At 34.0% G+C, this 17598-nt stretch overlaps 1 protein-coding gene across 3 annotated transcripts; it reads left to right on the top strand.

The window, feature by feature from the left end:
• Positions 1-5361: 5361 nt before the first annotated feature.
• LOC107618311 (serine/threonine-protein kinase Nek2) lies at positions 5362-12051 on the top strand. Of its 3 annotated transcripts, none has more exons than XM_016320340.3 (16): positions 5362-5806; positions 5946-5989; positions 6656-6773; positions 6930-6996; positions 7245-7310; positions 7483-7529; positions 7648-7693; positions 7806-7886; positions 7979-8021; positions 8139-8188; positions 8285-8366; positions 8461-8510; positions 8790-8863; positions 9117-9168; positions 10303-10761; positions 11134-12051. In XM_016320340.3, the coding sequence occupies exons 3-16, from the start codon at positions 6688-6690 to the stop codon at positions 11758-11760; spliced, it is 1830 nt and encodes a 609-aa protein (XP_016175826.1). In that variant the 5' UTR covers positions 5362-5806; positions 5946-5989; positions 6656-6687; the 3' UTR covers positions 11761-12051. The 3 variants fall into 3 exon arrangements, with proteins under 3 accessions (XP_016175826.1, XP_016175827.1, XP_016175828.1); XM_016320341.3 differs by having other exon boundaries at positions 5416-5806; positions 6645-6773; XM_016320342.3 differs by lacking the exon at positions 5946-5989 and having other exon boundaries at positions 5537-5806.
• Positions 12052-17598: the final 5547 nt, after the last annotated feature.

Genomic DNA, 17598 nt, shown 5'->3' on the forward strand with positions numbered 1-17598 from the left:
AGAAGGAAAAACGTCAAGCTAGTGACGATAAAGAAGCGCTCGTTGGGAGGCACCCCAACACTTTATATCCTTTTGATTTACTGCTTTCCTAGGAGCAGTCACAAGTGTCAACTTAGATCTATTAAGTTCCAGTTTAATAATCATTCATTATATCCATAAACATCACATATACATCATATTTCTGCACTTTTCATACAGAATTCATCATATTTCAAGCTTACTTCACTTCCAAGTTACCACCCCTTCTTAACTTCATCTCATCACTAAGTATACAACAAAGGTTTAGGGGCTAAAAGAGTAAAAATAGAGGTTCAAAATTAGGTTTTAAAACATAAAATTCACTTTGCTGAAAACAGGGATTCCACGTACGTGGCATAGTCTCGCGTACGCGGGGAGTCAACCCGAGAGAACTGGCCACGCCGGGTGCTAGCACTCGCGTACGCAACCCCTAAAAATTTCAAGTCTCACGTACGCATACACCTGTTCGCGTACGCGAGACACCAACCCCGAAAGGATTGGCTGTGTCGCGTGTGAGTGTCTGCATACATGGATTCTGTAGGGTAAAAGAGTGTGCTTAAGAACTCTGGACACCACTTCTGGGGATTCTACCAAAGCTGAATCACAATCCTAAGGGGTTCACCCAGTCAAATTTCTGTGGCGTTTATGTATCCTGTGGTAATACTGGAAAATAAAGCGCTTAGGGTCACGGCCAAGACTCAAAAGAAGCTGTGTACAATAATAAAAAGAACTAAACTAGGAGAGTCAATAATATCATTTGGATTCTGAGTTCCTAAGGATGCCAATTATTCTGAGCTTCAAAGGAAAGTGAGATGCCAAAACTATTCAGAAGTGAATAGCCACTGGTCACGATCATCTAATTGAAACTAAGCTTCATTGAAAAATCTGAGATTTATTGTATCATTCTCTTCTTTTTAATCCTGCTTTATTTTGGTTGTGTGGGACAAGCAATAGTTTATGTTTGGGGTTCTGATGAGCGGATATTTTATACGCTTTTTGGCATCATTTTCGTATAATTTTTGTTATGTTTTGTTTAAGTTTTATTATCATTTCATAGGTTTTAGTGCAAAATTCATATTTTTAGATTTTACTTTGAGTTTGTGTGTTTTATGATGATTCAGGTATTTTTTTGTTGAAATTGAGGAGCTTTGGAAAAGTCTGATTCAGAGACAGAGAAAGGACTGCAAATGATGTCAGATTCTGACCTCCATGCACTCGAAAGAGCATTTCTGGAGTTACAGAAGTCCAAATGGCACGCTCTCAATGGCTATGAAACGCTAACATCTAGGACTTTCCAAAAATATATAATAGTCTATACTTTGCTTAGGAAATGAAGGCCCAAAACTGGCATTCAATGCCAGCTACCAATGCCCCAAAGGGAGTACCATCTCGTGGCTTCACCCCAAGCTCAGCCCAAATACTCAACTCAAGTGGGCCCAAGGATGGATTTTGCACCTCTAGTATATTCTATCATATTTTTGTACTTCTTAGTTATTAGATTAGTATATATAGAGCAAGGATCACCCTTGTTCAGGATTTTTACCTTATGCCATATTTTTGAATACATTACCACTTTCTGTAAGCTATGAGTCACTAACCTCCTAGGTTAAGGTTGGGAGCTCTGCTGACTTTTATGGATTAATAATATCATTGTTCTATTTCAATCTATGCTTGATTCTATTCTAAGATGTGTCTTTGTTCTTCACCCTAATGAATTGGGAGTGTAACTTGACCGTCATCCCTATTCTACATGGGTTCTTGTGAGTATTTGACGGGATAGTACTGAACCACAAGCTTGATTATACATCTCTTAGACGGCTAATCCACCACTTTGTTGGGACTTGGAGACATCAGTTCAGCCGAGGTACGGGGCGATTAGGGCCTTTGTGGTAGAGGCTAGAATCAGGAAATAATGTTCTCTGATCCGAAAGATCCGACCTTGTCTGTGGCGCTTTGAATAGGATCACCAAGGGAATGGACTGTAGGAGCTTCACCCCATTCAGATTGGATGACCACTGACCTGGCATTTGATCTGAAGCGGAGGAGATTAATGACCACTGACCTGGCGTTAGTCACTTACAGCCTGCCATGGAATAAATCATCAGAAGTTGAAGCAGATAATGAGAAAAGTTGATCCAGAAGGAGGAAGCATCTCCAAAGCCTCAGCCATTCTCTCATCACTGATTTCACACCTATTCAGTAACACTTTATTTATTCTGTTTTTATGCATTTTTTCCATAACAACTATATTTTCTATCCGCCTGACTAAGATCTACAAGATAGCCGTTGCTTGTTCAAACCAACAATCTCCGTGGGATCGACCCTCACTCACCTAGGATATTACTTGGACGATCCGGTGTACTTGCCGGTCTATTTATGTGAATATTGCGGAGTCGATTTCGTGTACCAACCCATCGGGCCTAAATCCAGGAACCTCTAGGAGATCCATAACTGGAGGAGCTGCAGTGGTCCTACCAACTTAACCACGTGCCTGTTGGCCACATGGCATAGGCACCAATATAACCACGACAGAGCAGCAGATCACCAGCTATATCTGCCCATGTCCTTTAACCTCGCCACGTACGGCAGCCACCTGATATGCATGTGGGTACCAGACTTGTCATTAAAGAGCTGCATCGATAATAGTATCATGATGCATGCTCTCGCGTACCTCCGAACTGTCTCCTCGTCTGCACCCTCGGGAAGGTCACTAAATGTCTCCTGCATCCAAGTGCACTTCAGAGTGAACTTATCGATGCAGTCTAGTGGTGGCAACACACCCAACAACTCCTCGAACCAAGCCCATGCCACGGCCTCCCTCGATGTACTGCTTGGAGTCCGTCAGACATCTGCTGACGTACTGACCGTCTATTGGGAGCCCTAGCTGGTAGGCTACATCCTGTAGTGTAATGATGCACTCACCGAATGACAGATGAAAAGTATGAGTCTTTGAACACCATCTCTCCACAAATGCACTGACTAATGGCTCATCCAACCTAAACCAGTAGTTGTTGAGCCTCGCGAAATGGGCCAGGCCAGCCATCTGGAGGTACGGCATGATCCTATCGTCTAACGGCATACCATGCTTCCTCCTCATACTCGTGATACAACGGTGGGGATGCATGACATTGAAAAAATACTATTACAATCATAACACTTTACAAAACAACAATCACCTAAAACGGATAATTTTAATCGGAAAAGACTTTAACCAGAATTCTATTAAACTCTCCGAATCCCTTATCTGACATGCAGTTGTGATTTGAATACTCTAACACACTGCTATCCTTATATCAATACTATAACCATTATTGAGATTTACAGATTCTAACAATTATAATATTCAAGTTCTAAAAGGTTTAATATCATTAAGCAGCTTCTAACACACTACTATCCCTAAATCAAATCTATAACTACTATTTGAAATTTGGACATTCTAATCATTCTAATAATCAAGTTCTAAGTGATTTAATATCACTAAATCATAGTTTGTTTCTTGAAAAAAAAATTACTAACCTCTTCATGCAGGCTACCAGCAATATGCGTGACTCCATCCAACCAATAGATTCGATTTGGGTCGTCTTCCATTTCTGCGGTATCAAACTTGTAGCACAGTCTTATTTTCTTTGGATTTTTGGATGTGGTGGGATAGGGAGGTGAAATATAATTCAAATAAATTGAATTCGAATTCTATATATAGCGGGAATGAGAGTAAATCGAATTAGGGGCATAGATTTATATTGAAACCACCTTATATGTAAATCGAATTGTATTGCTTCGATTTACCATGAATCGAAAACCATGACTTAAATCAACACTACCTGTATCGATTTACTATGAGCGAGCTCAAAACCATTTGCTCTCCTAGTAAATCGAAGCTCCCTATTTTGAATTACAATCTTACATGCTAATTCGACGTGCCCTGATTCGATTTACTATTGTTACATGTAATTCGACAAAGTCTCATTCGATTTACATAATTACATGCATTAGGGGCATGTATATAACATATTTTGATTTAGGTGATTGCTGTAATTTTTTCATGCCTTTAGTTTATATGGATAATTTGCGCTAAAATAAATGACAAAATAATTATTACTCAGTTATTATTTAAGTTATATCGATCTTTTTAATTCATAATAATATTCTCTTTTGCAAAAATTAAAGATTATTAATCCTATAAGACTATTATTTTGAATAAAAAATTATCAATGAAATTATATGATTAAATTATTTTATTAATTAAATTTAATTAAATTAATCTTATAATTTATTGACATAATAAAAATAGACTACAAAAAAGAGAAGACATATAAGAAGAACAAAAAAAAATAGTTAAATCTGATTATAAAAATAATTTGTTTATCTAATATTTTTAAAAAATTATTCTATCTTTAAAAGTGAATAATTAAGATCTATTTTATTATAAATTTTTAATTATATTAAGTGTAACAAAATTTAGTTATTAATCAGTTATCGATATAAAATAAATATTAAAAATAAATTGAATAATATATAAAAAAAAAATATTAGAAGATTATAATTTATTATTTTAAGTTATTAGTTAATCATCAATATTTAAAATTATGACATAAAATATATTATTAAATTATTATTAAATTAAAAGAATTTCACTACTAAAATTAAGTTGATGATTAAATGATAATAAAAAATAATAAATTTTAATCTTTTAATATTTTTCATATATAAATGTATAATAATTAATTTGAGGACTAATTTCAATATGTATATAGCATTTTGATTATTTTTTTTACTATGAGTGGTATAGTCTTTTATGAAAATAAATCAAGAATGAATTGATTATTTATTTGTTCTTTTATATTATAAAATTTCGATTTGTACTTACCTAACTATTATCTCAACTCCTTAAGAAAGAATAGCTGATAATAGTAATAAAAAAATTCGAAATATATCTTACGTGACTACATGTTTATGTTTTGAGTTTTTTTTTTAAGTAAACAATTTGTAAGTACTCAATAAATCTAAACTTGTGTTAAGATATTGATTGACATTTAATCGATATTAAATCCATTTAAACACTTTTTTGGGGCATAAAATAGGAAAAGTCTAGGGCTAGTAACTTTGTTAAATTTTGGTCAGCATATAACCAGTAAAGAAAAGTGAGTTATTGGATGAAATTTTACACCAATCTCATACCATTAAAACTATTATTGATGGCTATTTGATGGTTACAAATCACAAAAGTTACTGATCCCCTAGTATTCCTCCATAAAATAATTAAGTAAAACATTTGTCTAATAAAATAATACATCTTAAAAAGGAAAAGAAAAAAGAGAAAGGAAAAATGGGTGTCCGGTCTCTAACCTATCAATGTCATTGATATTTTGATTATTTTCCCTCACCCACTTACAGGACGGTGGTTTCGGGTATCAAATATCAACTCTCTCTCTCGCACATGACAGAGACACCAATTACAGTAATAAAAAAGTTATAAATTATTTTTTGATTACTGCAAATGCAGAGTAGGAAAGAGTTCAAGTTGAAGTACTACGATTAATATTTATTCTCTCTCTCTCTCTCTCTCTCTCTCTCTCTCTGGATTTTGTCATTTTGTTACTTTGAAGAAGAAGAAAGAAGAAGAAAATGGCGAAGGAGCTTCTTCTCCAACTCCGAGTGCTGCTGCTTCTTCTTCCTGAACAACGCTGTCGTTTTGCAATTTCTCTTCTACCTCACTTCGTCGCATTCTCTCTCTGAACCCCTTTCTTTCTCTCCTTCCTCTGGATCCATTCAACTTCTTTTTTCTCAGGTACAGTTCTTTTTTCTCTCTTCTCCAACTACAAATTCCTCTCCGTTTTCACTGTTTTACCGTTTTCAACTTCCACATTCCCGTAACCGTAACCTTAAGCTTCCTTTTTTTTTAATACTATTTTCGTTTTTCTTGCTAGATTTACGGTGCATTCTGTTAATTTTTCGGCATTGTAGTGGAAAGGTGAGGAAGCAAAGTAGCATGCTTAGTGAAACTGATCTCAGTGCTTGTTTTTTCTTCGAACGCAAATTCTCAGCGGTTTCTAGTGTCTGTTTAGATTTCTAGCTAATAAATGGATATATGTAATTTTTGCTGTTGGAGCCTGCTTTTAAGTTATTGCTAATTACTAGTAATCAGTAAATTAGTGCTTTGGTTATTCAACTTTGTGCATAACTTCATGTGATCCATGTTACTTGAATCTTACACTAAGATCTGTATCATGTGTGAATTTGTTATAGTGAATGTTACTAAACCTGGTTTACTTGTTGATTAGGTAGTTTTGAAAAAAAATGTATAATTAGAAAGAGAAATTTTCTTTTCTTTTTTTTTTTTTAAAACAGGATTAGTATTTGTTGGTTTCTTTCATAATCACCACTGCTTTCAATTGTAAATTTCTGCGTGAGAAAGGAGAAAGGGAGAGAAAAGGTTAACTTGTAAGCATCTGCAATTTTCTTGAGTGACTTTGCTGCCATTGTAATCCTCCTTATTTGTCACTTAGTTGCATTGCAATAGTTGTCAAGTTTCAAGTACTGTTATTTACTTACTCCGTTCAACTCATCCTGTTTCTTCAGACGTTTCTATGTAATATTTTTGTAAGGATCTAACATGCTTGACTTAGTTTGTACCCAGGAGAAGAAATTATCTTATTATTAACTGATGACATGGAGCAGTATGATATACTTGAGCAAATTGGCAAAGGTGCTTTCGGTTCTGCGCTTCTCGTGAGACATAAGCATGAGAAGAAAAAGTGAGGATGGAACCTACCTTAACTCTTGCTTTCTTTCCCTTTTTTTGCTCTTTGGGTCGGTTTGATTGTTTCTGTTCATTTGTGCACTTTAATTGACACTGTTTTTCATGAATAATTGTTAACGGTGTCATTGAACTTTGTCTTTTGACTGGTTAGATATGTGCTCAAGAAGATTCGCCTTGCACGCCAAACGGAGCGAACTCGTAGATCTGCACACCAGGAGGTTAGAGCTTCAAATAATATTTGGACAAGTTGATTAACTAATTGTCTTTGTCGTTTTTTGTTATCTGAAATCTTATTTAGCCTGCATTTTTGGCTGCATGATTCACAGTGCTTTATGTAGTTTCTAGACTGATTTCAGTTGCTTATAGACTTAACAATTTTAGCTGTAAATGACTTCTGTTGACTCAAGTATTTAATGTGAAGTTATGATCTCGGATTCTAATTTACCTATTTTTATTGCTTGTGTAGATGGAGCTTATTTCTAAATTTCGAAACCCATTTATTGTGGAGTATAAAGATTCATGGGTAGAAAAGGTATGCAGTTCCTACTATTTACTTCATCTTTCATCTCCTACATCGTTGGATTCGGTATGAGCTTGCTGTCATAAGCTCCTATGCAACATTGCCAGGAAATTTACTGGCCTTTGTATCATAAAATCCTCAAGGGAGTTTAACTCTTAACCTACTTTTGCTTCTTCTTTCTCAGGGTTGCTATGTCTGCATTATCATAGGTTACTGTGAGGGTGGGGATATGTACGTCTCTTTTATCTAGTTTCCTCTAGCATTGAATTTATGGTTTTATGTTCTTTCAGCTTTTATAAATTGGAGAATGAACATTTTTTTAAAAAAGATAATCATTGATGAAACACAGGGCGGAAGCTATAAAGAAAGCTAATGGTTTGCTGTTCCCAGAGGAGGTTGTTTATTCATTTCTTTTTCTAAAAGAAAAGATCCTTTTTCCTTGCAGATATTGTAATTACTTTTCTTTGAACAAGAATAATGATAACATTTCTGATTATTTGTTTGCAGAAACTCTGTAAGTGGCTCGTTCAACTTCTTATGGCACTTGACTATTTGCACATGAAGCACATTCTTCATCGTGATGTCAAGGTTGGTGGACCACTTCTCTTTGTAGGAGTTTCTATATCTATTTTCGGCTAAATTTTATTAAACGTTATACTAATCAGAAATGATTCCATCAGTGTTCAAATATATTCTTGACAAAAGATCAAGACATACGTCTCGGTAAGTTATTCTAATGTTTGTTTGATAAGGCTGTTATTGCTAGCAAATACTGTTACTTTTGGTTCTGAATCTTCCTGAAGGTTAAAATTTGGCTCAAAAGTTATCAATGTTGAGCAGGTGATTTTGGACTTGCCAAAATGTTGACTTCTGATGATCTTGCTTCCTCTGTAAGAAATCTGTAACCTATGAGTTAAACTTTCTACATTATTGTAACTTGGCTTGATTACATGCAATCGTCACTGAGTAATTGTCTTGTAATGTAGGTTGTTGGAACTCCTAGCTACATGTGCCCCGAGCTCCTAGCTGATATACCTTATGGTTCCAAATCGGATATTTGGTCCCTGGGTATGTATTTATTATATGGCATTTGCTCATTGATTAAAGTTTTCTGTTAATGGTTTCTTTATATGTGTTATGATCTCTGAAATCGGTTATTCAGGATGTTGTATATATGAAATGACATCACTCAAGCCTGCATTTAAAGCATTTGTAAGTTTCTCTCTGAATTTAATTGTTTCTTTTTCTGTATCTTTTCTTTTCTTTTGATTTGTATTCCATATGTTCCTTGGTACGGATGGCATTTTTGTTAATTGATCTGCTCTCCTTAATCATACTTTTGATGTTTATATATGTTAACAATGTAGCACTTATCTAGCTGCATTTTTTTCATATTATCTCTGAAATAATTAAACGTGCACATATCTATTTTCATATCTTTCTGCAAGTTCACAACTAAAGTATCTAATATCTTTCAATTTCTTTGAATAGGATATACAAGCATTGATTAACAAGATTAATAGGTCCATAGTGGCTCCATTACCAACAAAATATTCTGGTTCATTGTAAGTTCCGATTCTTGCATCCTGTAGTTACTTTTGCTGCTAATCTTTGTCATTTGCACATTTCAGTTTCATGTTTACACACTCAAGTTTTAGCATTTTCAAAAATCTATTACATTGTCAACCAACAGGCAACAGCCATGTATTATCCAGATACTGAGTGGGTTTTGTGTAAATCTATATATTGATGAATTATTTATTTTATGGATTGTTTGCTTGACTATTGATATAGTCATATTTGTTTCGCCCCTTGCAGTCGAAGTCTTGTTAAAAGCATGCTGCGGAAAAATCCAGAGCTTAGGCCCAGTGTATGTATAATACAACTCTAACCAATAACAATCCAACGTAATGCATTGATGCAACATCTAGCATCATATTTCATCCCCGTGTGAATTAAATAAATCTTAGAACAGAAATAGTCATTCTGTTATGATGCACACAACAATTAAACATGCAATGAAATTTATCAGATGCGATTAGGTATTCTGATTTACTGTATTAAGTTGTGTTTTTCTTGACTCTGCTTGGAATGTGCGAAACATGAATTAATAGGATATATCCCTTTCTAGTTAGCCATTAGTTGTGTTGATGTTGTATCTAAGAAACAAGCATTTCCATGTTATTTGACTGAATTTTCATGCACTGTCAGTGTATGAGTTTTACACTAACAACCGATCATGTATTGCCACAATGGCAAAAGTAACTAATTTTCAAACCTACTATTTAAAAGGTCATCTAAACACAGATCTGATTGGATGACCGTTTAAAGAGTTCTTCTGTTTGCATCATAAAATATTTTTAGCTGAGAGGTCAAAATGGATCTTGAAGTAACATTTGGTTGCAAAGGGTTCTTACGTAACCTCTTTTTTAACTTTAAAAAAATGTATTTTTAGCACATTGTTGCTCAAAGATTATGCCTATGAAAGAAAATACCCATGCTTACTAATTTTGAATGGAGAAAATGTTTCATTTTGCTTTAGGTTTCGACATATAATTTATGGCTGCCACTTTGATGTTTATAGTTCAGCTTCATTCACAAATTATCTAGCAGTCCATTATTCTCATGTAACACTATTTCTCTTAGTTGAAACCCACTTACTTATTTTCATAATGTAGCATTGAAGGCTAAACAATCATGTTTTGACTATTGAAAATTATGCAAATGCACAACATTGAGTGTACTGAATAATCTCTAATCAACTTCTGCTAAAAATCAATATTGATTTCTTGTGTGGCAGTGCAGCTGCCTACATGACTGTAACAATTTTCGTCATGCTTGTGATTTCGAACTCCCTTTTGTAGAATGTCTTGTTAGTTGCTTAATTATTTGTCTCTCTACAAATGTCTTGTAGCAGATATTCCGCTACGTGCTTAACCACCATATTTTATCTGATCTGTCATGTGAACCTATTTTCTCAATTGATTTGTACCTCTGGTGGCAGGCTGCAGAGCTGCTTGGGCACCCACATCTTCAACCATATGTTCTTAAGATTCATCTCAAAATTAATAGCCCCAGGCAAAATTCATTACCAGTCCAATGGCCAGAATCCAAGTACATGAAGAAAACCAGATTCTTGGAGCCGAAAGATGAACATGTTTCTATCTATAGGGATAAAAGGCATTCTTTTAGCAATGATCGGACTCTAAACCCTAGTATTTCTGGAGCTGATCAAGATTCTGTATGTTCCACCCTAGAAATAGATTGTACTCCAGATGATTTAAATCAGAGGTTAGCAGAGTTGAGTGTCAGAGGTAGCCATGGAGTGAAGTCAATCCATAAGCCTATTCTCTCCAGAACTTCTAGTATGGCTAAGATTCCCAGGATCAGTCATGCAAAACTTTCTTCTACCAACAAGAAATTAATGGAACCCACAAAGGATCTTAAGGCAGGAAGGCAATCTGTAAGTCCTCCACTTTCTTTAGTATCTTTTTCCAAATGAAACTAGCTTATAAAAGGTGAACAAAAATAATGTCAAGAATTATTGATGGGTGTTCCGTTTTTAAATTCTCTGGTTGGAATTTCTTATCTTTAGTTAGTCTTGTATCTAAAGGGGATAAATAATCATATCCTAAAAAAGTTTTGCTTTAGTTATTTAACAAAACCAACATCATTTCACAATTGTGGAGATTCTACTATATGATGTTTGTGTATATTATGTTCTAATACTAAAAGGTAGGAAGCAGCTTCTTGATATTTGTAAATATTCTAATGAAACTCGCTGTACCTGAAAAAGTACATTGCTTAGCTGATTTCCTTAAGTTTGTGGTTACAGCTTCCTGCTTCAAACAATTCCACAAAATCTACCCAAACAAATCGCAGAGCATCCTTTCCATTGCCATCAAAGGGTACTCAGAAGCCTCCTCACAGGCCTAGTAGTATTGGTTTGCTTAGCCATGTATCTTCACCAGATATTTCAGTCAACTCTCCCCGAATTGATAAAATAGCTGAATTCCCATTAGCATCATATGAAGATCCACTGTTCCGATTCAACAGATCATCCACTGTGATTGACAAATGCACAATAGATGTATATGATAAAGCCTCTGTTAGGGCTTGTAATGCTGATACTTGGCAAGGAATCAAGCGCAGCGTGTTGAAGGAAAACGACGAGGACAAAAAAAGTGGTTCATCCGATCAAAATGCAACAGCAGGTGCATCGAGTCACACCTCTTCGGATCTGCGCCGCCGACAGTTTGATACTTCATCGTACCAACAGAGGGCCGAAGCCTTGGAAGGGCTGCTTGAATTCAGTGCAAGATTGCTGCAGCAGGCAAGGTATGATGAACTCGGGGTTTTGTTGAAACCATTTGGGCCTGAGAAGGTTTCCCCAAGGGAAACTGCAATCTGGCTGAGTAAGAGCTTCAAAGAGAACACATTCAACCCTGAAGAATCCCCGTAAAATTGCTGTATATGCACTCTAATCATGTTTGTAGTGTTCAGTGCATCTTTTCTCACACGGGAGCCTATTTAGCGGTTTAGCCAGTTGAGTTTTTGTAGAAATTCGCATATCCTCTGTTTAGCCTTTTTTTTTTTTTTTTTTTTGTGAAAGAGTTAATGATGATTAGAAGTGATGAATGAAGCAGACGATAGATATTTCATGGTAACATTACTTGTGGAACTAGTTTATGTTGTTCATAGTAGATATTTTCCAATATATTAATGTTAGCTCTTTGTCATATTTGAATTGCTATTTTGATTGCTTGAGCAGATGTGAAACTGAGGCAAGTAAAATTGCCTGCATTTAGACATATGACATACCTGTCATAACATAGCTTTTTGGATCAATCAAATTCACCCCGTTATGAGAATCGTTTCTGGATCTTTTCTTCTACATGTCCTACCACATATTATGGCGTGTTGAAGTAAACTTTGCTATCACCATATCACAAGGGGAATAAGAGGAAAAACAAATATTAATCATTATTTAATTGGCTTCAACTCAATATCTAGAACTTAATGTTGACCATCAAAGCATTAAAAGTAGTTAATAAAAGAAAAATGTGTCTTGAGTTTCATATCCTGTGGATGCCGTTACCCTTTGTATCTGATTTGTCAAAGAATCGAGTGTTAAATACTCCTAAATAAGGTTTCAAGCTCCTATCATATGACCATATTAAAACAATATTAGAGAGAACAAAAAAGAGAAAAAAAGTTAGCGGAAAGAGAGGGAAAGGGGGGGGGGGGGGGGGTTATATTTCTTTAAGAATTGTCCACAAGGTTTCACCATTATTGTAGTTTTTAAATAGTTTGTTTATGATAAATGAATTTTTACGTAGTTACTCAATCTGTTGAAGGTGATTGGGCCATATGTAATGGTGGTCCAAAGCTCCTAAAGTGCCCCTGAGTATATGGGACGATAGTTGGAGGTATCTGCAAGTAACTCATTTTAGTAGGGTGTGTAACTTGGAATTAAATGTTACCTGAGATGGTATTGATAGACAAAGGAGAGTTGTTAGCGACCATAGTGGGTAGTTCTCCAATAGGAAATCCTGCAACAGGTACCATCCCTGATAGGATGGTTCATTCCCGTTGCGAGAGTTGAGTCCTGCTTGTTGCGCGGGATCCTCTAGTGGGGAATTTCCTACGTGCTCCCCAAGTCAGATCAGGTGTCGGGTTTGGAGGACCTAAATTAAGACCCAGTCAGGTAGATGCAATCCCACCTAGCTCTTGGTCCAAGTCAGGTACGTGCAGTTTTGGGTTTGCACGGACCCTTGTTTTCGCTCTGATGGTATTAGGTGCCGGTTTAGACAAAATAGTTACACTTGTGTCTTTGGATTGTGTTCTGAATTGTGGTGGCCGCGTGTGGGACACATTTTGAACATGATATTTATCTACCCTTGTTCGATACATGTATCTAATTGTGTTTTACTAAAAAAAATAAAAAATTATTCTTCAGACATGTTTGGACACACCTAAATACCATCACGTGTCAGCATGTTCAACTTTATTCTTAATATGTATTCTTAAAATTAGTTTAGAAGTAGTATATATTACTAATTATTAAAATAAAAAATATTTTAAATATTTTATATGATTGGAAAAGGACATTAAAATTAATAAAAAATTAATTTATATTTTAATATCAATAAAATATCAAAATATCATTATAATTTATTTAAAAGTTACTTTATATTTTATATATATGTCGTATCCTCATATCTTATAAGAATTTTAAATTCACTTGTGTCCTGTGTCATGTCTGTATCCGTGCATCATAGAGTCTTACGTAAGAACATAAGTTAAACGAAAAACTTAGGGTGCGTTTGTTTTGCGTTTTCATTTTTAGTGTTTTCTAGATTTTGTGAAGGAAAAAGTAAAAATAGTGAAAATAATAAAAATTTTTGTTTTTACCTCCTGTTTTTACTTTTTCCTTTACAAAATTCAAAAAATACTGAAAATAAAAATCAAAAATGAAAATACAAACCAAATGCACCTTTAAATTCTCGTGGTTAGAAATGGTAAATAACTTGACTTCTTAAGGTAGCATTTGAAAGAGAGACAGAAACTCAGAGATTGAGATTAAGAGATTGAGACTGAGAGATAGAGACTCAAATAAATTTCAATATTGTGTTTGTGTAAAGTGAGAGACAAAGATTGAAATAAGAATGAAACTCTAATTTAATTTGTACAAAAGACAAAGTTGGAATTAATTAATTAAAATGGAGCATTTTAAGTATAAAATGTTATTAAAATTTCAGTTTTCGTCTCAAAAATTTCAATCCCATGAATTTTCACTTTTGAAATTATTAAAATATTAAAATTTTAAGAACAAAAATTAAATTTTAATATTAATCTCTAAACCAACGAATATGATATTAAGTTGTAATTTCTATCCCATTACTTCAAAACAACCGTCAGCTCAGAGAAATAAGTTTTAAACTTCTAACTTTGCAAGTAAAATTTGCCTATGTTATTTGGACATGTCCAATAAGTGAGCGGAGCTTTAAACATTTGACTTGCTTACCTAATTTTCATTGGAGGTTTAAACCCCAAAATGGTCATTGAGATTGGCGTGGTGCATTAAAATCGTTCTTGAGATTTCAATTGCACCAATTACGTCCCTGAGATTGAGAAAAGTGCACTATATTAGTCCCTGACCCATTTTTTTTTAACGATGTGATGACATGGTTGGATGATGTGGACGGTAAGTGACACATGTCACTCTATGATTTGGCTATGTGTAATGATATGATGATGTGGTGACCAGTGACACGTGGCGACCAGTGACACGTGGCATGCTGACATGGATGGTTGTGCCACGTGTCACAATGTTATTTGGCCACGTGTTCGTTTGTGCCACGTGTCACAACAGTATTCGTCCGCGTGTCATCCATTATGTCATCATTGTAGATGCACCAAATTAGTCCCTCACTTTGCATTAAGTGACTCATTTTAGTCCCTGAAGTTGAATGTCGTGCACTAAACTAGTCCTTTCACCAATTTTTTCTCAGTTTTTTCTATAAATTCAAAATTCTCAATATTTTTAAATGCATTAATTTCAATTCTATTTTTTCATATGCTATTCAAATAAAAATATTTTTATAAAATATTTTTTCTCTTGCGAATACCATAATCGCCGACTTGGAGTTGACGTGAAGGCATTTCAAGCACATTCACTATTATCTCCGACCTCTTTCAGTGCTTTTATAAAATATTTTTTTCTCTTGCGGATATCCCTAACTGCCGTCTTGGAGTTGACGTGAGGGCATTTCAAGCTTCCATCGTTACCATCTCCGACCTCTTTCATCTAAACTGCAGAGGTTGGAGATGATAGTGAGAGTGCTTGAAGTACCTTCAATCTAGCTCATTTACACATAACGAAAATGTGTATTTCATAAGAATAAAAAAATATATATTTTAATGATTGATTTCTTGTTAAAAGCACATGTTTTTTTATGAAAAAAATGTGTCTAATCAATTATATAATTATTTTTTTTATAATAACATACTTATATATTACAAAATTTACCAATGTTAAATTATTAAAAAAAATTATATAATTAAAACTAAAATCTTAAAAATTTTTATGAAAGCACTTGTATTTAAACAATATATGAAAAAATAGAATTAAAATTAGTGCATCTAAGATATTGAAAATTTTAAATTTAAAAAAAAGAGAAAAAATTAGTGAAGGAACTAGTTTGGTGCACGACATTCAATTTCAGGGACTAAAATGAGTCACTTAATACAAAGTAAGGGACTAATTTGGTGCATCCACAACAATGACATAATGGACGACACGTGGACGAATACCGTTGCGACACGTGGCACAACCATCCACATCAGCATGCCACGTGTCACTGGTCACCACATTATCATATCATTACACGTGGCCAAATCATGGAGTGACACGTGTCACTTACCGTCCACGTCATCGAGCCATGTTATCACGTCGTTAATGAAAAATGGGTCAGGGACTAATATGGTGCACTTTTCTCAATCTTAGGGACGTAATTAGTGCAATTGAAATCTTAGGGACGATTTTAATGCACGACGCCAATCTTAGGAACCATTTTAGGGTTTAACTCTTCCATTGGATTCATAATGGTGATTAATTTTCCATTAAAATTTGTTATAAAAGTCACTGTATACCTCATATAAGTTATTACCAAACATTTTCGTAAATATGGTTGGAAATTGAGACATTGATTAAGTGTTTAAGAGACTAAATTATTTATAAAGTAGGGTTACTACATATTTAAGTATTTCTTTTATTTGAATTCATCTAAATAGGTTCAACACCAATAAAAATCACTATTATTAAAAAAGCGTGATTACACGCACTACTGCTTTTTCTTCTTCTTCTCTTTCTTCTCACGTTCGTTTCTTCTTCTTCTCACGCACGTTTACGTACGGAGCTTTTTCTTCTTTGCATTATTCTTCGCGTTCCTCTTTTTTCATCTTTTTCGCGTTCATTCTTCTTCACGTATTTTTTTCTTATTGTCATTCTTTTGTAGTTGTTATTGTTGTATTTTTTTCTTTTCTTCCTTCTCTCCTTGGTGAAGAAGCAGCAAAAGGTGAGGAGGACGAGTTTTGAATTGTGCAGAATAGATGTACCGAAATTATATTTAGAAATGAACTGAAATTATATTTAGAATGAACCGAAAATTAAATTCAGAATGTAAACTCGTTTCAAAACAAGTACAGACTAAATGCATCTTATTTAAATCCAGAATAAATTGAAATTACTTAATGATTGCGACACACAAACTTAATGCGAAAATAAACACAAACAAAATTGAATCATGAACAAAAACACATCCAAATCCATCAAGTGATTTTGCAGCATTATGTGTTTCTTCTTCTTTATTTGATTAGATGAACAAGACAAGAAAAGAAGAACATGATGAGAAGTTTTGAGGAATTTTTTCTTCTTATTTCTTCTTTTTTGTTTGATTTTTCTTCTCTTTTTCTTGGGTTTATTCCTCTCAAGATAGTGAAACAAAAAGAATCATAACAAAATAATTCACTTAGAAATGAAGCGAAATTATATTCAAAAATGAAATGAAATTATATTTAGAATGAACTGAAATTACTTAATGATTTCATTTCATTCTAAATATAATTTCAGTTCATTTCTATATATAATTTCGCTTTATTTTCTATTATGCACAATACATCTTCTATTGCTTCCTTACCAGGGAGAGAAGGAGGAAAAGAAAAAAAAATACAGCAGCAACAACAACAAAAGAATAACGATAAAGAGAAAACATGTGAAGAAGAAGAAACGCGAAAAAGTGAGGAGAATGAGGAGGAGGAGAAACGCGAAGAAGAAGAAGAAGCTCCACGCGTATGTGAATTTGAAACAAGAAGAAGGAGAAGGAGAAGAAGAAGAAGAAGAAGCACCGGGGGAGAAGAAAAAGCGGGTGCCTCTAAATTACTTGGATAAACTTAGATGCTAAAATTGTTTAAATGTGAAGAATAAATCTTTATAAAGTATATCAAATTTTGTTACTTATTTTATTTCTTTTTATGTTTCACTTGTAATTTTTGGTATATCTTTTATGTTTTAATTATTTGTCCTTAGTATTACTAAACTTTCAATTACGACTTTATAGTTTAAAGTTTGTAAATTTTTTTTTTATATTAGATGAAAAAATTTAACTAAGTCCTTACTAGTAGTTATTTTTTTAAAAATAAAAATGCAATAATCTTAAAATTCGTCATATACCAAATATAAAAGTAAATATTTCAAAAGTATTTTATTTTTTAACAAAAAGCAGTTAACAAAAACAAA

Source organism: Arachis ipaensis, chromosome B9 (assembly GCF_059453495.1).
Source record: "Arachis ipaensis isolate K30076 ecotype BB chromosome B9, ASM5945349v1, whole genome shotgun sequence".
NCBI lineage: Eukaryota > Viridiplantae > Streptophyta > Magnoliopsida > Fabales > Fabaceae > Arachis > Arachis ipaensis.

What these genes read in the sequence shown, in the direction of transcription:
- LOC107618311 (XM_016320340.3), top strand. Translation starts at nt 6,688, where the DNA reads ATGGAGCAGTATGATATACTTGAGCAAATTGGCAAAGGTGCTTTCGGT. An exon ending in AGATCAAGACATACGTCTCG is followed by an intron (nt 8,022 to 8,138) that starts GTAAGTTATTCT and finishes AATGTTGAGCAG; the next exon opens with GTGATTTTGGACTTGCCAAA. An exon ending in TTAAGGCAGGAAGGCAATCT is followed by an intron (nt 10,762 to 11,133) that starts GTAAGTCCTCCA and finishes TTGTGGTTACAG; the next exon opens with CTTCCTGCTTCAAACAATTC.